General features: G+C 31.0%; 1 protein-coding gene across 5 annotated transcripts in view; it reads left to right on the forward strand.

Moving 5' to 3' along the window:
• LOC115879817 (high affinity cAMP-specific and IBMX-insensitive 3',5'-cyclic phosphodiesterase 8) overlaps positions 1-24454 on the forward strand; it is a 511035-nt gene that overhangs the window by 440179 nt on the left and 46402 nt on the right. For all 5 annotated transcript variants that reach the window (XM_030896822.1, XM_030896824.1, XM_030896823.1 and 2 more), the window contains 5 exons: positions 4367-4590; positions 7947-8136; positions 13386-13568; positions 16049-16138; positions 19701-19949. In XM_030896822.1, coding sequence (XP_030752682.1) covers positions 4367-4590; positions 7947-8136; positions 13386-13568; positions 16049-16138; positions 19701-19949 — 936 coding nt within the window. The remainder of the gene's footprint in view (positions 1-4366; positions 4591-7946; positions 8137-13385; positions 13569-16048; positions 16139-19700; positions 19950-24454) is intronic.

Consider the following 24454-nt stretch of genomic DNA (forward strand, 5'->3'; position numbering starts at 1 on the left):
GGGTTGTTGTGTTTTTGTTTAAGTCCTTGATAAGTTCTGTGAGTTCTTTCGAGACATTACTGCTTTCCAAGATGGTGATGATGTCTTTTAGTTGGACTCTATCAAAGGCCTTTGTTAAATCTATAAAACATAGATAGCTGCCAACAATGCCAGCATGTCAATAAAAAATATGCTTTGTAAAAATTATATTAGTATAGAATTTACTTAAATTAAATTAATTATTTTTTATATTATACACGGTTTCTAGTTTGAAGTTTTTAAACCAAGCGTTTTGGTAAAATATGCAGACAATAATAATAGGGCTTATATTCAAATAATTTTTGTAGATAAATGGGAGATTCAAATATACCGTGTGTGTCTCAAAAGTGGCTCACCCCGATATTTTTTTTATTTTTTCAAATAAAAATCGAGATTTGGTATGTTAGTATATGACATAAATTAGGATTAATTGATGTATTCAATTGTTTTTGATCACGGCATGTTTCACCGGAAATGACTACAACTTTTTAGTGTCTTGTCCTGGCCAGTTAGAAAATGCTCAAATCGTATTTTTAATCGTATCTCAATTTTTTCAAACGGAACGAGAGTGACTCATCAGCATATTTGGAAAAAAGCATTTTTTTACGAATAATTTGATACCACACACTTGGTATTTCGAGTCAAATTTTCGTTACGAACCGCAAGTTATAATTTCAAATAAACCAAATGCAAAAATGTCGAAAATTGACATATAATATGTCATTCTATTCAGAGTGTTATTTTCTATTGAATAAAGTAAAAAAATACCGAGGGTGTCATTTAAAAATCAAAATTTGTAGTCATTTCCGGTGAAACAGGAAGTGACCGAAAACAATTAAATACATCAATTAATCCTAATTTATGTCATATACTAACACACCAAATCTCGTTTTTTTAACTACAAAAATAAAAATGTTATAAGGGTGAGCCACTTTTGAGACTCCCCCGGTATATTTACACTAAATCTGAAAATTTTCCTACCTCCAAAGTTTAGACAGGGTGTTTCAAAAAACTTGTGTCATCTCTGGTGGGGAGATTCCTCAAGTAAAAATAAAATTTATTTTTTACATCAACATAGGTCGGATTTTGCTTTGTTTCGTAGCTACAGGGTGTTAAAATCTTTAAGAATTTTTTTTTCGATTTATTTTAATTTTCTTCAACAAGTGTTTTTAGCGATTCAAATGAAATTTTGAGGGTAAAACTTACTGTAAGTGCAACATACCCAAGCAGCATTTGGACGTCGGGACAACGTCGTGTCACGCGACCAAACGTCGGGGCGCAACGTCGGCACAACCTCGTGCCAACCCTAGTCTGCACTAGTTTGTAGAATAATTTTTGGGTCGAAACGACGTTGGATACCGACGTTGTCTAGCAGCTTAATTTAGTACAAACTGCAACGTTGTTTAAAATCCTAATTCACAGAAATACAAAACTATAATAATATGGCGTCTAAGTCGCGTTTTATCCTAAATTGGGATAATTATAGTAAAAACATTATTTTTATGATTTAGTTAGAGACATATGCCCGATGGCAGTAAAGGAAAACAAAACAAAAGTATTTAAGTGTGGAGGATGTTTGAAGATCATAATTATTGAAACACTTTAACCGACTCTGTATCTCGTTACCCAAGGCAAAAAAGTTAAACGCAAACAACTTTATTGATAAATGTATTGTTTCTACTTTGAAAAATACTATTCAAAAAGCAGGAATTGCTATTTTAAGAAAGAAACATTTTCAACATGGCGGCTTTCACTTTGTTGTTTTGGAAATTAAGATGGAGTAGTTCGAGTAGTCGCATACTGGACTAATAAAGTCGCAGTTCAGCCTTAACAGGTAGTATACTAGTCGCAAGATTGCCTAATTTAGTCATCCTAGAGTCTAGCTTGTGCCGCCCTCTATATTCTAAATAAACGAGGGAGTGGATAAAGTGTCGGTAATATGTCGATGTATATTTAAATTTAGTTTTATATGTACCTTTCTTATGTCCCATTGTAATTAAGTTTTTTTTTATAAAGACAAAAACAGCACTGAACTGTCTGACTGAACAGAACAATGAAGTGAAAATTTAAGATTTTATTTGTTTATTATAGCTTATGGTTCAATACAGTTGCAAAAAAGTAGTGGCTCGACGTCCTACCAACGTAAGAATAAGGAAATCTAAACAATGTTGGAATTAATAAAACAGACGACGTTTGCATAACGTTGGAATAGGTCCTGAAAGTGACGTCGGAAAACTCTTTATTGCACAACATTGTAACTACGTTGTCCGAATCACCTAAAGATCACTTAAGCAAAAAAGGTTACAAGACTACGTTTATTCGACGTCGCAGAAGCTTTTACTTTGTTGTACTACTAGTTCAACGTCGGCACAATGTTACAACAACGTTTACATTTATTTTAATACCCAAGGTACGGAGCTAACTATTTTTTGTAACTAATCCAACGTTGTGTTTAGTAAACATGTGGTCGCAAGTCGTGAAAATGCTACACTAGGATGACTAAATTAGGCAATCTTGCGACTAGTATACTACCAGTTAAGGCCGAACTGCGACTTTATTAGTCCAGTATGCGACTACTCGAACTACTCCATCTTAATCTCCAAAACAACAAAGTGAAAGCCGCCATGTTGTTAAATAAGAAAATGTTTCGTTCCTAAAATAGCAATTCCTGCTTTTTGAATACATTAACTTAACATATTTGACCCTAAAAAACACGAATAAATTATTCTCATTTTACTAAAAAAAAAATCAAGAAAATTTTTAAAACTTCTTTAATTTTAAGGCCCATTAGTATTTTTCAAAGTAGAACAATACATTTATCAATAAAGTTGTTTGCGTTTAACTTTTTTGCCTTGGGTAACGAGTTACAGAGTCGATTAAAGTGTTTCAATAATTATGATCTTCAAACATCCTCCACACTTAAATACTTTTGTTTTGTTTTCCTTCACTGCCATCTGACATATGTCTCTAACTAAATCATAAAAATAATATTTTTACTATAATTATCCCAATTTAGGATAAAACGCGACTTAGACGCCATATTAGTTTTGTATTTCTGTGAATTAGGATTTTAAACAACGTTGCAGTTTGTACCTAATTAGGCTTCTAGCCAACGTCGGTATCCAACGGCGTTTCGACCCAAAAATTATTCTCCAAACTAGTGCAGACTAAGGTTGGCACGAGGTTGTGCCGACGTTGCGCCCCGACGTTTGGTCGCGTGACACAACGTTGTCCCGACGTCCAAATGCTGCTTGGGTAACCCCCTGTAGCTATGAAACAAAGCAGAATCGGAGCTAGGTTGATATAAAAAATAAATTTTATTTTTACGTCAAGCATCTCCCCATGAGGGATGACACATATTTTTTGAAACAACCTTTGTATACCGACTGGAATTTCAAAATTTATCAAATTGTCCAAGCCAATGTTCTAATAGATGATATACACCTATGGAGAGAGTACAAAAATATAAATATCTAGGCAGTTGGTCAGCAGAAATAAAAGCTCGAATAGAAATAGCCAGAGCAGCCTTTGTAAAACTCAAAAAATGTCTCTGCAGTGGAGACATCAACTTAAAGCTTAGATTAAGAATGCTAAGGGGTTGCATATTTGCAACTCTACTCTATGGTTCAGAGGCTTGGACACTTAAAAAGGCCGAAATGGAGAAGCTTGGGGCATTCGAAAGATGGTGTTATCGGCGTAACTGAGGATTGCATGGACTGACAAGGTTACAAATGTAGAACTGCGTCGCAGAATTCAGAAGGACGAAGAGGTGATTAACACCCGTAAAAAGAGAAAACTTGAGTACTTTGGACACATAACGAGAGGACCTAAATATACCCTGCTGCAGAACATAATAGAAGGAAAGATAAAGGGCAGAAGGAGCCAAGGAAGAAGAACATCATGGCTAAAGAATTTGAGAGAATGGTTTGGAATGACTTCAAAACCAGTTATTCAGAGCAGCCGTTAACAAAGTTAGAATTGCCATGATGATTTCCAAACTCCATTAGGAGACGGAACCCGAAGAAGAAAAAGAAGATCAAATTTGAAAAATAGTCAATTATTTAATTTTTTTGATAGAATATTTTTTCATAATATTACGCTCTTCCAAACTAATCGTATTATTATTAAAATACAGGGTGTATCTTAATGACATACTAATATTTAAAAAGGTGATTCTTGCACGTATTCTAAGAAAAAAACTTTATATGAATATGTCGTAAACATGTACAAAAGGAATGTTTTTCTATCTTGATATTTTTTTATTTGCTTTTTTATATTATTTATTTATAAAGAACTTTCTCGTTCTCCATGCCATATTTCTATTATTTACCTATTTTTATTTTTGCAGTATATGAACACGGCGTGCGAAAGACAGCTAGGGCTGAGGCAGGAGGACACTTTGGGGAAGACCCTTCAGGAGCAGTTAGTGTACGATACGGTGCAAATAAACACTATGGGTTCGTCCCTTTTGAGGGCCAGAGAATGGAGCGGTCCCATGACATTGAAAAGGAAATCCACACAAGACCCCATTGTCACCTCGTGTAAAGCCGTGCCGTTTTCGTGCGCTGGGAGGTAAGGATCTTATTTTATTTTTTATTTGTCGAGGAATTTTGATAAAACTTTCAGAGCAAAATATTGGGTATCTCGAAAAATGTAATAGATGCGAACATGGTTAAATTGGGGCAAAGGAGCCCCCCCCTCCTTGGTATGTTCACCAAGATGCCACCAAAAAAGTTTTAAAAATTTCAAGGATTGCTGAGTTTTAAGGAAAAAACGGATTTTTTTTGAAAATCAATTTTATTTTTTGCTGTCGTTACTTTTTAGAAAATCAAAAAACTAATTGCAAAGATTTTTGAAAAACAAGGTTTGTACTACATTGTTATAATACATGACATAAATAAAGTATTTATGGGTAATATATGAATGACCTTTAGAGAAATCCTAAAAAATACAGATTACAGAAAACAACATATGTTACACTCTGTCAATCGAAAACCCATCCAAAGCGTTAGAACCGTTTTAGGGATTAGTAGATATACAGAAAAAAGTCAAAAAAGAGAAAGTTTTTTTTAATAAAAACGCCTGTTTATGTTTTGACATCGTATCTATCCAAGCGTACGAAGAATACTTTATTTAAAAATCTCATAGAGACAGTTCAATTTATTTCAAGTCAGAGGAGATTTCAATTTCTTCCAAGTCAACTGTTCATAGGAATCAATAAAACGAGATAACTGCAAAAGCAGAAAGCATGGGAGACCTTAAATTCACATACTTCTTTAACGTAAATATTTATTTGAGTAAATCAACAAATTTCTACAAAAGAAAGTCTAAAAACCGACCCATCATCAGTCTACAAAGGGAAATTATTATGAAAATGCATTCAATATATTTTTACCTAGAAACACTATGGTATTTTTTAAAGTGTCTTTGGCTCAAATTAAGGATATATAATGCCGATACAGTTATTTTAAAATTAATAAATCACATAGAAAAAATATATTTTTCTGGTTTGTTTACATTTATTTAAACCCTAAATGAAGAAAATCTTTAAAAGTACTTTAAATCCACAATATTTTTCCAAGAGATTAGAAATCTTTTGATATTTATGTACCTGTTGTTGATTTAATAAATCGTTTTTCAAGCTGTAACGGAGTTTTCCTTTTACGTTTATATTTTTTATTTTATTTCTCTTAATCAAAAATGTCCCAGAGCTACAAAGTAATTTTATTTGCGAAAAAAATGGGAATAATTTTGTTTCTCGAATTTTGAAAAACAGTTCAATTATACTCGCTTTAATGTTTTTTTTTTAATAGTAGTCTATTAAACAACGCTTTATCGTAAAATACTAGTTGAAAGCATTTTTTATGTACGCATTTTTGTTATTCAATTTTTATATTACCGGATACATTGTTGTAAAATGCTTTAATTGAAATGAGTGCGTATACGGATTGTCCTACAAAAAAAATATTAACTTTTACGAAAAATTTATTCTAAAATGGTTAATCCCGTTTATAGTTTTCCAAATTTTCATATCTCTTTAGAGAAAAATTAAATATATAAATTTGGGTTGTTCACCACATACGACACGGAGTATTGTAGCTAAACGATGAGATTTTTACAAATTGTAAGTTTTGGGTTCGATGAAGGACTATTAGAGGTACAATTTAAAAATAATTTTACATGATACAGAGTGTCCCAAATAAGGAAAAAATATCAAAGTTGTATTTTTTTAAATGGAACACCCTGTATATTATTACATTTTCAGTTTCTACGATTAAAATAAAGGTAAATTTGATTAAGGTTTATTATACTTAAACCTTACCGTTTTTGAAATATTTTCAATTTTGTGAAATTGCAGTAAAAATTTTAACGCTTCATTTCTCCAAGGGTATCAAAGTTTTTAATACTAAATATTTACTGAAGTTTATTTACTGATCAGTTATTGTGTTGCAATAATAAAAATAATACTACCTTATACAGAGTGTCTAAAAATTTATTTTAAATAATTATTAGCTTCAAACGGCAATAACTTGTTTAATTTAAATGGAACACTCTCTATATTTTACGATAATCAGATGCACAATTTAATTATCTATCAAATTATATTATACCATTTTTTACCTATCTCTTTAAGTTTCCGTAGAAAATGCATTTTCTTGTAATTTAGAACTTATTTATCAATATACCCATGGACTATTGACATTTTAGATTATTTTTAAAGATGTACCAAATTTTTCAAGAGTACAGATACTAATATTGTCGATATAATTCGTTTATTTCATTAAAAAATAAAAAAAAAACTGTTTAAATATTTGTTAAAGAGGATCAATTAATATGATTCCAGTAATGAAAATACATTAACTGACTGTTTGCGTTGATTAATAATAATTGCTCCAAATAGTAAAAAACTGAATTTTGTATGGGCATTAGACAGTGTGATAAAAAGTAACACCTTAAAAATGATATTTCATTTTTTAATAAATGCTTATTTATAACAACAGAGACTTTAATTTGATAACTTATTATTATATTGATTTCTGACTCAAATCCACATTTATTTATAATAATTTATTAACGAACACAATTAAGTATGTAATTAATTAGTATATGGGCGGAAATTATGGTGTTATATTTAATTAATGGTATACTCTTTTATAAAGATTTAAATAGTTTTCTTTTTGCATACAAATGGGCTAGTAATACTATCGTTTTGCTAAAAACAATAATATTACTAGTCTGTACATTTTGTACATTTGTTGCTTTAAAAACAATCTAAAATGTCAATATTCCATGGATATATTGATAAATGAGGTCTAAATTAAAAGAAAATGCATTTTCTACGAAAACTTGAAGGGATAGGTAAAAAATGGTATAATACAATTTGATTGTGCATCTGATTCTCCTAAAATATACAGGGCATTCCGTTTAAATTAAAGAAGTTATTGCCGTTTGAAGCTAACAATTATTTAAAATAAATTTTTAGACACTCTGTATAAGGTAGTATTATTTTTATTATTGCAACACAATAACTGATCAATAAATAAACTTCATTAAATATTTAGTATTAAAAACATTGATACCCTTGGAGAAATGAAGCTTTAAATTTTTTACTGCAATTTCACAAAATTAAAAATATTTCAAAAACGGTAAGGTTTAAGTATAATAAACCTTAATCAAATATACCTTTATTTTAATCGTAGAAACTAAAAATGTATTAATATACAGGGTGTTCCATTTAAAAAAATACAACTTTGATATTTTTTATTTATTTGGGACACTCTGTATCTTGTAAAAATATGTTAACCCCAAACTTACAATTTGTAAAAATATCATCGTTTAGCCACAATACTCCGTGTCGTGTGTGGTGAACAACCCTGTATATTTGAATTTTTTATATGTATAAGTATTTCGTATCTTTAATTTTCCAGAATGCCAACCCATTTCATCCTTGTCTTCGACACAAATTCAATAGATCCAAATATGCTATCCCAATCCAGGGGCAGCATACATTCCATAAGACGTGGCTCTACGGACGTTAGAAGCGTGGGAAGCGACTATCTCAGACGTACGTCTTTAGCGAAATTGAACGCTCTACCATTAGAAGCACCAATTACGAAGGTAGGGTATATATTTTAGTATTACTTTTTACATTAAATAAAAAATGCTTATTGTTTACTAAGATACAATTAAGATTAGAACCTTTGCAGTTTCATCAGAAAATTATGAAGTCAAAATATTTTGTTCCAGTGGGTCGATTTTGATGACATTTTAAGAAATTTGTAGCTAAATTATTTGCCTTTTTATTGTCTTTTTCTAAATAACAAAAATAAAGTCTGATTTATTTATTATAAATGGGATACCAAAATGTTGTTGAATAGTTTATTAAAGTAAGGAAGAACTTTATCATCAAGGTGCATTTTTCTCCAGAGTTTGTTCTTTTTGGTTCATTTAAAATAGCTTTATTTTTATTGAGATAGTCGTTTTCGAGGTAGACAGTAGCGATTTATAGGAAATGTAGCATTAAAATCATGTATTTAATTTTGGTCTCCATCACACCAATGAAATACTATTTATTCTGTTTCTAATTTGACTATCAATGAAAAGTCATATCGTCCTATTACTGTCAAAAGTCACTAACTGTCATTTTATTGACTACACTTTTTACATATTTTTTTATCTTAAAGAGTTTTATGAAATGAATATAATTCAAAATATGACATATTTCCTAGTATCGTTTCAATCATAGTTAGTATCAAAAATAAGATACAAAATTGGATAACTGATTTGTGCAATGCCATCACCTTTTAGACGCAGCAGAGTTAGTTTCCAATTCTAGTTGGAAAGTTGATCACTAGTGTGTTCATTCCTTTGAATGAGAAGACTAAGGAAGGAGCATATCAAAAATCTTAGGTCCACCGCGATGGGCCTCAAATATGGCGGAAATTTCGGTTTATCAGTGCCGTTCTAATTTTATTTGAAAAATGTAAAACTATGATGTAGGGTAGACGTGGGGTAGACTCAATAATATGTTGTTTTATTTGACGTTGTGAATAAATGTTGGTAGTTATTAAAATTGTTACAAAAATATATAATTCTGATAAAAATAGATAAGTTATAATAATTATTCATTAACACAAACATTCGATACCCTACTGAAGCAGGTAAATCTGGTAAATCAATTGATTCTTTGACATCTAATCTTTGACAAGTAGTAAATAAAGCAAAAATGCAAAAAAAATTATATAATTAGTTAATTTAAGTGAATTTCATAAATGATCGGTTTACTACACGTATGTATATTATATAGTCACTTACTAGCGAAAAGTTGTTCCATTAATTTACTCGATTTTTGCCGAGATTTACCGCACGCTACACAACCAACTATTTTAGAGTCTTTTTCGATAAATCGCGATAGTGTCACTGTCAATTTAAGTTCTGCCACAATTTCCATCTAGATTTATTACCTTTATACAACTATCAGTAGTAGAATAAATAACAAATAACATAAAATAAGCTCCGTAAAGACTGACAAATCCATAAAATTTCAAATCAAATTCAAATGTGTCAAATGAATCGTCAAACAGGACTGTCAAGGATCCCCACCCTAGAGTGCTTTTTCCGCCCACCATGCATGAATACATGAATAGCATTATGCTCCTTCCTTAGTCTTCTTATTTAAAGGTTCAATCAAAGCAAAACTAGGTACAACTAGGAACAACAGATATAGATCATATCAACATTTGATACTTATACGTAATAAACTTGACCGGTGCAGCGTTGCCGACTTTTACATATTATTTTCTATTTATGAAAATATTTTATGAAACAAAAATTAATTAATTATATAAATATGTAAGCAGTTATTATTTACATTAACTCCTCTATAACAGCACTTAAGGGACATAAAGGACCATTACTACCGCTTTCCTGTTCAAAATATTCTAATAAAGTTGCGATGGTTTTTTTGCGGCTATTAAGCTATCTTGTACACCTCGCACTAAAAGAGGTTTTAAAAAGACCAATGTTTGATTGCATGGTCTGCTAGTAAACATTTTTATTCTCTATTTCATAGGTACGATAATGATGACAAAATGTTTTAATGCTAAAATAGTTAATAATATACAGGTCTGTGAAATAAGTAATTTAATAAGTTTTTTAAAAATTGTTTTTATTTTAATGGCTGATTTTAACTAATTTTGAGCGCTGATTCCAAAATAAAATTAATTTTCTGTCACGTCTGGTTATCTCACAAAAAAAGGACCTACTTTGGGAAAAAAATCAATTAAACAAAGTTTTTAAAATAATTCTTAAAGTTTTAGTTTTTATTTAACATTAAGGAGTACTATATTTTTTTACATTCATATAACGAAATACTAAAAAAAAATCATTTAATTCAAAAGTCTTTATAAAATCTCTTTCGCTTGACATCAATATTTCTTTTAGTGTTTTTCTTGCTGTGGGTACGCTCAGGATCGTCTCTTTTTAACTTACAGCAGTAATCTGCTATCATATTGACATTCCATCTTCCTTGATACCTTCTTTCCATTTCTTTGATGTCTTGATGAAATATCTCTCCCCGTTCTTCACTGACATCACCAAGATTTGAAGGAAAGTAGTCCAGATGGGAGTGGAGAAAATGGATTTTAATGCTCATGTTGCATTTTAATTTTTGAAAATTGTCCAGCATTGTATGAATGATCGTTTGGTAGTTGGGGTCTTTTTTGTTTCCCATAAAATTTATGACGACTTGTTTGAAGGATACCCATGCTGCTTTTTCTCTGGCATTCATTTGTTGCTCGAAGTTAGCATCCCTCATAAGTTTCCTGATGTCAGCTCCAGTAAATACGCCTTCTTTTAGTTTCGCCTCGGATAAACCAGGAAACTGCCCACAAAGATATGTAAAACAATTTCCTTCTTTTGGCAATGCCTTCACGAATTGTTTCATTAATCCCAATTTAATGTACAATGGCGGTATAGTAAACGCCACGAATGTTTGGGAGTGATTCATCGGTCGCTGCCATGTGAACTAATCTGTTCAAGGTCACATAAAACTTAATTCCAGTGCCGTGGTGCTTCAAGTCATATAATAATCAATATATAATCCATTGTAATTTGTTGTTTTAACTGTCAAAATCTTGTCAAAACATATGTTTGGTTATAAATATAAACTGGAATGCCCCATTGGTCGCACTGCCAGCACAGCAATGGACTGACGCATAAAAACGAATCAATCAAAGAAACGCATTATAGTATCGTCTTTGTTATTCACGCTAACATTTTAGAATAAGTAGAAGGAACGCAGGCCGATGATTAGACCGGGCCTTTAAAAACCTACGTCTGCGGTAAAAATTTACGTTTTTAATGTAAAAATGATAGCGCGCGTGTCGATTCTAACTTCATCTAGCGATGAATCACTCCCAAACATTCGTCGCGTTTACTATAGTAATATCTTATTAGTAGTGATGGGATAATTCGATTATATTGAAATAACCGACATCGCTCGATTATGAACGAGCGATGCAAGTAACGAGTACCAAGCTACGAACGCAAGGGATTCTAGAATGAAATAAATTTAAATCCGATTTTAATGTGACATACTCGATAAGGTTATCAGGTTATTCCCCTGGACCCTTCATTTATTTTGGCTATGGCCAGCGATGGCTATGAAATGAAGATCGCTGTCATTTTATAGGTAAATTTATATGGGAAATGTCATCGTTCGTCATTTCCCAGCCAACTGGACCGGTTTTTTTCGATCATACGGTATAATTTAAGTCGAAAAAACGATTTTCTTGTGGAAATAACAACTTTTTTAATCATAACTTAGTGATCATCAGTATAAAATATACATTAAAAATAACATATACAGTAAACCTACACATTATCTTTTGTCGATTATCTCGATAAAAAGCCGAGCGAATTTTCTACATACATTGCAGGTAGCAAATTTATACGACGCCGTATATGAATATGTTATATCATCAAATTCGAAAAACACTTTTTAAAAAAACTTTATTAAACTTAGTTACAAAATTATTAGTATTTAAAAATGTTATTTAAAAAAATTACTATAATAAAATAATCAAAAATTAAGTGTCGTTCTGCACTCGATAAAAATTAATATAAAAGTCTCTATTTCCAATACATGATTTCCTATTAAATATAGAAATAGTCGCTGAGGTTGCTCCAGTACTATTCCGTTGGAAATGCTGATGTTGCTGGTTGAATGACCGCTCGGACTTGGCGTCGATGGCTGGCGTCACGCGGGGTTTAGTGGCCAACTTATATAACATGTATTTATCCGTTGCGTATCTGAGGGACAAAATTTTACGACCCACATCGACAATGCTTTGAAATAAAGTAAAACTAAATACTAAATCAAGCGGTCAAGCGAATCGCTTGCCGCTTGCTGCTTGCCATTCATCACTGCGCACGCAACTTATTGCTTGGCGCTTGGCGTTAACGAGTGCTTACAACAAGCGACGGGTGAAAAACATTATTTTAAAAAACGAGTGATATTTTGCTCGAGCGATTACTCGGTTACTGCAATCACTTGAAACTCGAGTACTTGATCATTGAAATTAATCCCATCACTACTTATTAGGATCTACAACGCTCTCCCTAACAACATTTTTATCTCCAGCCTGCAAAGTTTTTCTCATTGGCCATTTTTTTTTAACATAGTGTTATTTTCGATCGCGACTATCCCACTCGCAAAGAAAGCAAGGAAACTTTGTGCAGCCACTTTGTTGTCCAAACAACATGGAAGTGCAGGCAAATGAAGAGTGATGCAGTTTTGAAAGAATTCCTTTAGCTTGTGCTAGTACAGCTCTCCAGTAAAAAATAGAATGCTTATTCCAAAAGCTAAATTATTTTCTGTTTTTATTTAATTTCTTGCAGTATTTATACATCAAATATAAAAATTATTTAGTAATATTTCTACCGTTCTTGAATTAAAAAGGGCTAATATATTTAAAAAAATAAGCAAACTAGCTTATAGTGGCTATGCCATTTGTAAGAAAACTGTACGTGATGGATTTTTTTTACTATTTTTGCCGTAATCAACGTTAAAAATACTACAAAAATCACTGGTAATAGTTCAGACAATTTTTCCGTGATTGTTAGTTTACGTGTTGTAGAAAAGTTTCCATTTGGGTAAAATATAAAACCATTTTTGGAAACACACTTCCATTTTTCCAACATAAAAAACAATAAAATAACTGAATGAGAGCTTTCCAAACACAAGATATTAAATTTCCCGCAGCATTTCCGAAATATCACCGACAACACAATTCAATTACGATATTCCAAGTTTTATTGCGGTCGAGTGGAGTTATTTTTTCAGCGAACTTTGTATTATTTTTCAGGTAATAGGCCTAATCGATCAAATACGAGAAAGTTTAGGGTCGAACCCCCAGGCGATCCAACTAATTGACAGAGTGGAAGACATTCTGAAAAGTTCCGAGCTCTACGTCTCTCACGTCAAGGAGGACTCCAAAGTTAAGGCTGACGAACCTGTTGTATCGGATCTCATAACGGCACTACTTTCGGTAAGTTTAATATTTCTCTTGTGGCTCATAGTAGTAAACATCCAACTAGCAAAACTGAATTCTAAAAGGACTAAATTTTTAAGTACTGTATGTTTTTATTTAAGTATTTTGTTGCGATCAGCGGCAGCTGGTAGAATTTTGATTTACTATATTTGTTTGCCACCTAGCTTTGTTTTTTTTTTGGCTAGAATCGCTATATGTTCCAGGTGCCCTTTAAGATTAAAGCAACGTAATAAAAAAAGTATGTTTATTAAACTAATAATATAAATTATAAGATAGATTGATTTGAAACAATTTGGAAAGTATCAAGACATTTTATAATACTAAGAGTACTTACAGCACGACACTTGACTAGCACGATCTGACTGACTGACTATCTGACTAATCCATTAACTATCCACTCTCTCTTACTCTCTCAATATACTCTTTTATTATCGTCTTTTCGTCGCAGTCATCGGCAGGTACGTCATCAAACAGTTTATAGTATATCTCCACTGCCGATACCTGCGAAGACTTCGCCTTGAATTTATCACGTTTAGGTCTGCAACCCGACTTTAATTGTTCTATTAACAGTGTTTATAATTTATTATAAAGATCATGTCTAGGTCGCCATCATACGGACCATGCTCTTGAGGTTAGATGAAATTTGCATACTAAAACTTTTTTTCAAATGATATATTATTAAAATAATTTTAAAATTTGAAATTATTTTTATATTCGACCAAGCACCAAAGCATTTTTTTTTAAATTAAAAATTATTATTTTTTAATTTATTATAATTTCTGTCACACTTTTGTAATTTTTTTGTAATACAACGCTATATTATTTTAAGGAAAATTAAAAAAATATATAAAACGCTGAACTTTGATTCTTTTGGTAATATTTAAAATTTTTCGTCAAAATATTACAAACATTATAAAGAAAAACAAAGTTAATTTGTAATTTTAAAAAAAATTGCATTGGTAGTGTAGGGTGGACCATTTTGGTTGTTTCTATAGGGTATCTAGGAAACTGTAAGAAATATTCATATTTTGATACTGCAGTCTCGGTTTCTTTTTTTTTTTTTGAAAAAATCACAATGACGCAAACGGACCGTGGCTATCTTGATCGGTTTCGAAGTTACAGGGGATTCTCAAATTTTGTACTTTTTGAAGATGTTCTATAATTTGTTTGTTTCAGCCAACCACGAAAAAATGAATTATACATTCTAAAGGCACTTTTATGTGTAGAATGCAGTGGCGTAGTCAGACTTTTTTCGAAAAAAAATTTTTTTTAAATATTAACTATATTTATGTTTTTTTTTAAATAGAACCCCCTGTATATTTTTAAATTTCCTGATTCAGCTTGGCATGGGCTTCTCGAAAATATATAACACTATATATTTATTTTCACTATTAACCTCAACATTTCAAAATTTTCTTAAAATATCCAGTTAGTAGTAGACCGCGCCGAGTAACAATGTAAGCGGTTGTCATGGTGATCGGAACCTTTAATTATGGTAAATAATTAAAGGGTACTAAGGATACTTAAAGGTATATATATATAAAGGATACTTAAGGATAATAAACAATGCCTTTGATGGATGCGTGACATTTCATTTCAACAGATTGAACGTATATTTTAAATAATAAAAAAAATGAGTAAATTTGAAAATTTTGAGAAATATATGTTAGAATGTTATATTGAGTCTAACAAACACAAGCAAATGGCAGCTGATTTATATTTTGAGCGGTATCCAAAGCGCGAACAACTAACCCCAGTCATTTAAAAAAAAATGCAAATTTTAAAATTGTATTTAGTAATTCAAAAATATTTCTGGAAGACCCTAACTTCACTCACTAAAATTGGGTGTCTAGGTTCTATGATCAGAATAATATAGTACATAAAAAAATAAAATTGTACTAGCTGCCACTGATTGAGATCATTTTGTTTTGTAGTAAAAATTACTGTACTGAATGATTTTATCATAGTCTTACAATGCGATTGCAAATCGCAACTGGTGTAATATTGGTTGCCTAAAAATCCAAAATCGGCAGATATATGTTCCAATCGCAAGTCGCAGTTTGCTATGGAAAGGAATCACAGGTTGCGATTGCGAATTTACAATCGCTGCGATTAAATCGCAGTTTGCGATTTTCTGCTCATCTCTAATGGCAACATAGGTCGTAGATTAAATTTAAAAGAAGGAAACCCCAGAAAAAAATCCAGTGGCTCTCAAATTTAAGCATTTTTTTTCAAATTTTCAAAGTAAAATATCACCAAACCAAAAACGGTTAAAAGAAAATATGTTTATTTTATACCAGCCCTGAAAATGTTTACATTCATTTAAGACTCACCCAGCATATATCTAGTTGCAGCATTATAAAATTGTTACTGCAGCTTGTTTTTTAAACTACTAAATATTGTCTAAAATTTTTAAAATGTTCCAAATTGTTTGAATTTATATTCATTGTTGTTATAATATTGCTCTTATTTGTTAGAAAACACCCCAGCCAACACTGTCAGCATCTTCGAGGAGGAGTAGTAACGATTCTTCAGTGTTTAGACCTTCTAGGACAGGACTGATTAAAGTAAGTATATCAAGAACATTTTATTAATATAAGCAATTTAATAAATCTGACTTTTCAGTTTTTTAGTATTAAAATTCAGTTTAATGATTTTTTTTCAAATTAAAAAATTCAGTTATCTGAATTCAACGAGGTGAATTTTTAATTATCATTAAAGTAAGTTATATTAAATATATCTTACTAATCCAAGAAATTTACTAAAACTAACTTTAAAGTTTTTTCCAATTTAAAAATTCAGTTTTCTGAATAAATTCAACCAAGTGAATTTTTAATTTTCATATTTTTTAATTTCGCATTTATGTCAATATTTGTTTTAAATTTAATTTACTATTGAAGATTAATAATTTCATATGTTTCAAATTGATGTTTTATTATTAATATCAATATTTTTAATGTTACTCACAACATTAACACGTCTTCCTATAAATTTTTAATGCCTCTATAAATAAAAGATGTGTCTGTAAGTTCGTATCAATATTATCAAAACCGTTTTCTCTTTACGAACACCTGTCGGCTGAAGGCAACAAGTCGTGAATAGTAAATGCACTAATGCCTTTTACTAAATTGAACAATTTATTATTAATGATTTCATACGTGTTTATTTTACTAGAAATAGAGCAAATTAAATAAAGCGTTGAAACATTAACATAGCTAGCTATAAAAACATTTGTTAAAATATTAATCTATTTCCGCTTTTATTTATGAATTTATTGTTATATAAAAGCTAAAAAAATGATGCACGCAGATACAAAAAAACGCAACTGAAAAAGTTGTCGTCAAAGTTATTTTTTTTTTATTTTTAGCTTTAATTTTTATGAATGTTTTAGCAATTTTTTTGTAAATATATCAACTTTAGTTTGTTAGCTCAGTTTTTTATAGACCTTAGTATTTGGCATAGTATTACTGTAATTAAAGTTGATATATTTATACCGGGTGCGTCTCAAAAGTGGCTCACTCCTATAACTTTTTTATTTTTTAGACAAAACAACGAGATTTGGTATGTTAGTATATGACATAAATTGGGATTGATTGGCGCATTCAATTGTTTTCGGTCACTTCCGGTTTCACCCGAAATAACTACAACTTTTGATTTTTAAATGGTACCCTCGTTATTTTTTTACTTTATTCGATAGAAAATGACACTCTGAATCGAATGACATACAATATGTCAACTTTTGACATAGTCACTCAAAAACAAATTGTATTTTAAATTTCAATCTAGAGTGCCATGGCTGTATTAAAAACACTAATTTTTAATCAAGAAGCCTTGGAAAAATAGATTTGATCATCTAATGTTTTTAGTGTCTTGTCCTGGCCGGTTAAAAGATGCCCAAATCGTATTTTTAATCATATCTCAATATTTTCAAATGGAACAAGGGTGGCTCATTAGCATATTTGGAAAAAGCATTTTTTGCAAATAACTTGATACCACACACATGGTATTTCGAGTCAAATTGTCGTTATGAACCGCATGTTACAATTTCAAATAAACCATATGCGAAAATGTCAAAAGTTGACATATAATACGTTATTCGATTCAGAGTGTCATTTTCTATCGAATAAAGTAAAAAAATACCGAGGATGACATTTAAAAACCAAAAGTTGTAGTCATTTCCGGTGAAACCGGAAGTAACCGAAAACAATTGAATATGTCAATCAGTCCTAATTTATGTCATATACTAACATACCAAATCTCGTTATTTTATCTGAAAAAATAAAAAAGTTATAGGGATGAGCCACTTTTGAGACGCACCCGGTATACAGTTTTCTAAAAAAATCATGTGTCTACATTAAACTCCGCGCGCACTGAATGGGTATCGGCGAGAGCGAGCAGCACGTAATTTTTACGTTAAAATAAACGTAAGCCCGCGCACCGCATTAGATCGGTGCGCTCGGTGCGCTTCGAACTATCGGCGGTACTCGAGCCATCAGGCGAAATCAGACAATGCATGGGAGGGGGACGAATAGTCTACGCCGAGCGACTGTTTTAAGTGGAGCGGTTTTAGATTAAACATGTCCGATGAATTATTAATCGAAAGTGTACGAGACCATATCATACTTAATATGCGGTTCTTTATAAAAATTTCTTACAAGCACGTAACCTATATTGTTTACTACACTTATTCAATAACTGAATTAGAAAATCTTCCGATTAAACCCATTGATTTCTCATTCCGTTTTGATTATCTCACATTATTATGGAAATCGAATTAAAATATCGTCAAAAAGCTTATCATATTATTTAATTTTTGGTTTGTTTTGACGTTAGTAATAACAGCTGATAAATAGTCATCCTATGTTACTATGTTGATTGCTCCGTACAAGGTACAAATAGAGAAAATAATATTTATGATTTAATAAAATATTTGTACATATATCTACCGTATGATAGAAAAAACCGGCGTCCAGTTGGATGGGAAATGACGATTGATGACATTTCCTATATAAATTTACATATAAAATGGCACCGACCTTCATTTCATGGCCATCGCTGATGCCGTTCCTTTTCGATAATACGGTACTATAAAAATTATTTATATTTTTTCTTTTTTCAATTTTCTTTGACTTTTTTATTATATTTTAAGTTATAGCTATAATATACAATACAATTTTATCACTAACAATGTGTTTAATATATAATTTTTTCTTACCACAAACGTAGAAAATTAGTTATACGTATATTATAGATTCTGAAGAAGACCGAATTAAAATTGGTCGAAACGTCAATCATTAAACAAAATGTAAACACGTGTTTCGTTTTATTTACTACTGACTTAAAACAAAGATTTTAAAAACTTAAAATAAAAGCTATATATAAATGTTTGTAATGACACTTATTTAGATTAAAAAACTAAAAATAGAAGTTTTATTTGACTATTTTTCATATCTAGCTTTGTTTTTAAAGAACAAATTAAACCCTTTTGAATTATACCAAATTTGTTAAAATCGGTCAAGCTAAGAGTCATGTAGTATATTTTATCCCCATCTTCCATCTATTTCACTAATTTTATGTGGTTTGTTAAGATCAAAATATATTAATGTGTGTTTGGTTAAGATCTAAATAATATTAATTTCCATCATAAAGCATAAAATATAAAAAGTTGCATAAAAATATAAATAGTAATAATACTTTATAATTTTTTGAAATGCCGAATGAATTTGACTAAATTTGAATAAACTTCTCCTCCTCTATGCTCAAATTTATGCTGGTGACGTACTCTCGACCGTCGATCGTGCGACTCCAGTGCGCGGCTACAATCGACTTTCCGACCGGTCGTGCCGCTCGCGCCGCTCGCTCTCGCCGATACCCCTTCAGTGCGCGGGTGGTCACTAAAAATTATTTTTTTTTTGTTTTAAACAAAAAGAACACATGTCGACGGCCAACTGAAATTGTCACTAAATTGCTACTTCAATAGCCACTTCATAGCAAACTTAGCAATTTCGTCGGAATGTCTTTTTAATTTGAACCCAAAAAAATTACCCGTAGTTTTTCGTCAAAGGGAAGGATTTTTTGGAGCGCGGGTGTCAGAAAAACAATAATTTTCAACGACCTATTTATCCTTAGGCACCGGCAGCAATTCGCGACCTGCTAGAAACATCCCTCACCTGGGAATTTGACATTTTCAAACTGGAGGACCTAAGCAGGCGGCGACCTCTTCAGCATCTTGGCATGAACCTCTTCAATCATTTCGACGTATGCGGATCACTGAACTGCGACGAAAAGACGCTTAGCAATTGGCTGACTGTCATCGAGGCCAATTACCACATCGAGAATTCGTATCACAATTCGAGCCACGCAGCCGATGTCATGCAGGTACCGAATTTGTTATACCGTGCTGGCAACTGTTACTTCTGGGTCGGCATGTACATGTGTGGAAGTAAATCGCATAGGGATCTTATTAAGTCGGAGTGAGAGAAATGCGACCGACCGACGCGACGCGCGACGGTGTGCTGTTGCGGCGTTGCCGATACGCCTTTCCCTATCAAGTAAAGTAAAATCACGATCGCAAACCGCTTATTTTTAAAAGACTTTTTTTAAAAGAGATAACTAGATAAAATCATTAGACATGTTTGAAATGGAATTATAAGGATATCGTTAGGGTGTCATTTTTTTTATAACGAGAAAACGTCAGTAATCGCGATAATTTAAAAACTCAACTTTTTAACACCAAGAACTTTAACACATACAGGCCATAACTCAAGAACCAGTTTAGATATTGAAACTTTTTTTTGTTTTCAAGATCGGATATTTTACAATATGTTTACATAAGAAAAATTCGATAAGGTTGTTTTTTCCATTCAAAAATTGTAAACAATCCATCCATTTACCTTTAGAGGATAGCAATTTTCAGCAATCGTGTAACTTTTTTATTGATAAAGATTTTCACATACTGTCTACAAAGAAAATATAGCAGAAATTTTAACAAAGTTCTTGAAAAAACTACAATCTATTATTTCTAATAGATTTCGAGATATCGATTTTTGAATTCAGAGTTCTAATAGCGCGACCACTATCGAACACCCACTCAATTCCACTTATTTTTATCAAAAATGCAAGTGTTTCTTTATTCAATGACTTAAAAAGTCAAGCTATAGGGAAAATTACAACGACTCGTTAATAAATAAACAAATTAAGTATCACGAGACGTAATTAAATCGTGAAGCTGAACGCATGACGTACACCTTTCCCTAGAACTTTAAGTACTGACAGAGGTATTGATTGGTTCGACCGGTCAACTGCGACAAATCTGCTATATTCCCTTCCACGTCTCTTAGCGATGTGCACAGTTACTCGGTTTATTTCATACGTTTGGCAACGTGTTTACTGTCCTCTCTTTGTTCAGTACATTATAAACGCACTGTACTCTTCTTACATACGGAAATCTCGACCCAAGACTAACCTTTGCCAGCCCTTAATATATGTAATTCCACAATACCTGTGATTTTTTGTTCCTTTTGCTCTCTGAAAAACATGTTTCATTGCGTTTTTGTATAATATGAAGTGTATTTGAAAGAAAATTTATAATACATCTCTTAAATTCCAGTACTATGTCAGTCTTTTTTTAAGACTTACTTATAAATTTCGTCATCTGTTGATATTTAAGTCGTAAATCCTAATCTATAATCAATTTAAATAAAGTAATGTCAGTTACAGCATACTTTTGTCTTTAAGCTGCATTAAGAACCTCCATATTAGTGTAATAAATTAGTGGTTTCAATTAGGGTAGAAGTTTGTTTCTCTAATTTCAATGTAAGCATTCAAAACGTCAACGTTAGTTTACAAACTAATTTACTAGAAAAAGTTAACAAACTTTTAACTTTTGCCACTAATTATACTTTAAAATTTACGAATAATGTCATTTTGGTCTTTAATTATTATCCGTTTAGAGAAATTGTTGTTAGAAATGAAATGTTTATTGTCTATTAATTATTAGGCTTTTTCTAGGGATACGACTACCGCAAGCTTTTGGTAGCATATTCTGTTAATTTTAGTTGTATTTTTTAGACATTGTGAATGATCGTAAATTCTTTTACTCTAATTCCACTTACTCTTTAAATTTTTACTAAAATAAAATAATCTGAGAGAATAACTCTTAAAAACTTCTTCTCTTTAAGTTTAAACCAATTTTTTAATTTGGATTAATGTTACTAGTAGAAAATTTTGGATATTGAATTAAAAAAGATTTAGAAAAATAACAGAACAATTGTCAAAAGAAATTTTATGAATAATCATTGAATAAAGAATGATTAAAGAATATTATACAAATTCGGCAAAAGTATGAAACTGCGTATCGTAACTTGAAATATTATGCATAATTGTAGTTTATAGTTATTTTTTCATCAGTTAGTGCTTAAAAATTTAGTTGATTTTATGTTAACACAATATTTAAGTAAAGAGTTTTATATCATTTACACTTTGTACATACATATTTAATAAGCATTTTTAAATAAAAATTAAAATTTTATTTTTTTGTTTCACAAAGATTATATTTTTTGAGGAAAAAATAAAAAAAAATTATTAGGTGTTCTTAAAAAATAGTTGAAATTTTGAAATACAAGATACACATAAAATTTTGTTTTTTAGCCTCAGTTGTAATTAAGCTTTTTTAAATTTTTTGCTAAAAAAGGTAAACTGCTAAATCGAAATCTATACAGGGTCCGGCAATAGTGTCGAGGCAGCTGCTCATAGAATAAAAATACTTGAGAATTTTGTTTCAGTTCAAACCTAAAGTATGTACCAGGATGTATTTCAGGAAAATATTTTAACCTCTATAGGGTGGCTCAAAAAAAGTGGATCTGGATGATTTTAAACTGGAACACCCTGTATATTATTGCATTTTTGATTCCTTTCAGATCACTTTCGTACACTCAAGATAAGATAATATATCTTCGATGGTTCGGATATTATCAAATCAAAATATATATTGCCATCTTTCAAAGCCAGGTCTTAATATTCAGTATTGAAATACAAGACCTATTCTTGAAATCAAATATATTAGGTATTTACTTTAGATGGTCTATTGCTACTTTGCTATAAATATGGTAATCGTAAATTTTACAGGATGTCTCAATATTTACGCAACTTTCTAAAATATAAAATAATTTTTCTTTGTTTTTTTTAAATGGAACACCCTGTATATTATTTTTTATTAGAGGAGAGTTAAAAAATGAACATTTTTTTGTATTGAGATTTCAATTTTAACGGTTTCGCAGATACACGCAGTATTATTTCATATGGCGCCTTCAATGGTAAAATACGAGAGAAAAATCATTGAATTACTGTGGAAAATGCCATATGAAATATAAAACCGCAAATATCTGCGAAACCGTTAAAAATTTTGAAATACTGTAAATACAAAAAATGTTCATTTTTTAATTCTCCGTCTACTGAAAAAATAATATATAGGGTGTTCCATTTAAAAAAACGAAGAAATATTATTTTATATTTTAGAAAGTTTGGCGTAGAATTTTGAACATCCTGTATAATTTACGATATTCATATTTATAGCAAAGTAAGTACAGACCATCTAAAGTAAATACATAATATAGTTTTGATTTCAGAACAGTTCTTGTATTTTTAATAATTTTTTTAAGAAGGGCAGAAAAATATATATTTTTGATTTATTTTTTAATATCTCTGAAACTATCGAAATGTATTTATTCATATCTTAGGGTTATGTAAAGTGATCGGAAAGAAAGCCAAAAATGCAATAATATACAGGGTGTTCCATTTAAAAAAAATCATCCAGGTCCACTCACACTTTCTTGAGCCACCCTATAGAAGGTAAAATATTTTCCTGAAATACATCCTGATACATACTTTAGGTTTGCACTTAAACAAAATTCTCAAGTTTTTTATTCCAGGAGCTACAGATGCCCGACGCACTATTGCCGGACCCTGTATAGAAATGCGTATCCTATCATGGAGCGCTGTGCTCAAATTAATAATAAATAAATTAGCGACGTCAAGTCGGCTTTAAAGACACTTGTTGACATTTACTATGTAATTTTAGATATAACATGACAGCACTCATTATTTCCAAGAGAACAATGACTATTTTATCATTAAAAGCATCATTTGATTTAATTATCTATACTAATATATAAAATCCTTAAGTGACTGACATACTGATTAATCACGATCCTGCTCAAACCACTCAACGTAAGGAGCTCAATTTTGGCATACAGGTTGATTCTAGGGTGTAGAGGTTCGATAAGAAGAGATTTTTCGAAATTCCAGTTCCAATAGGGTGAAACCACCCCTCAAATATTACAATATTTTTTTATTTAAATAACGGTCAAGTTTCCTGAAAAACGCTTAAATACGTATATTTTATTTTGTTTTTTTTACATATTTTAAGATTTTTTAAAAATGTATACAGGGTGTTTCGAAAAATCTGTTCATTGATTAATCACGATTCTGCTTAAAGCGCTAGAGGTAAAACGCTGATTTTTGGAAAACAGATTGACTTTAGGGTGTAGAGGTTCGATAAGAATGAATTTTTCGAAACTCGAATTCTAAGGGGGTAAAACCACCCCTCAAATATTAGAATAATTTTATTTAAAAACCGGTGAGTTTTTCGGAAAAACTCTTAAACACGTATATTTTATTTTGTTGTTTTACATATTTTAATATTTTTTAAAAATTTATACAGGGTGTTTGCATCTTTGTATTATTTTTACTATTGAGTAATCACGGTTCTGCTTAAACTACTTGACGTTTAAAGCTGATTTTTGGCAAACGGATTGACTGTGGGGCGTAGAGGTTCGATAAGGAGGGGTTTTTCGAATCTCAAATTCCAAGTGGTTGAAAACGCC

This window comes from Sitophilus oryzae, unplaced genomic scaffold (assembly GCF_002938485.1).
Source record: "Sitophilus oryzae breed Bouriz unplaced genomic scaffold, Soryzae_2.0 scaffold_1588_pilon_pilon, whole genome shotgun sequence".
Classification (NCBI taxonomy): domain Eukaryota; kingdom Metazoa; phylum Arthropoda; class Insecta; order Coleoptera; family Curculionidae; genus Sitophilus; species Sitophilus oryzae.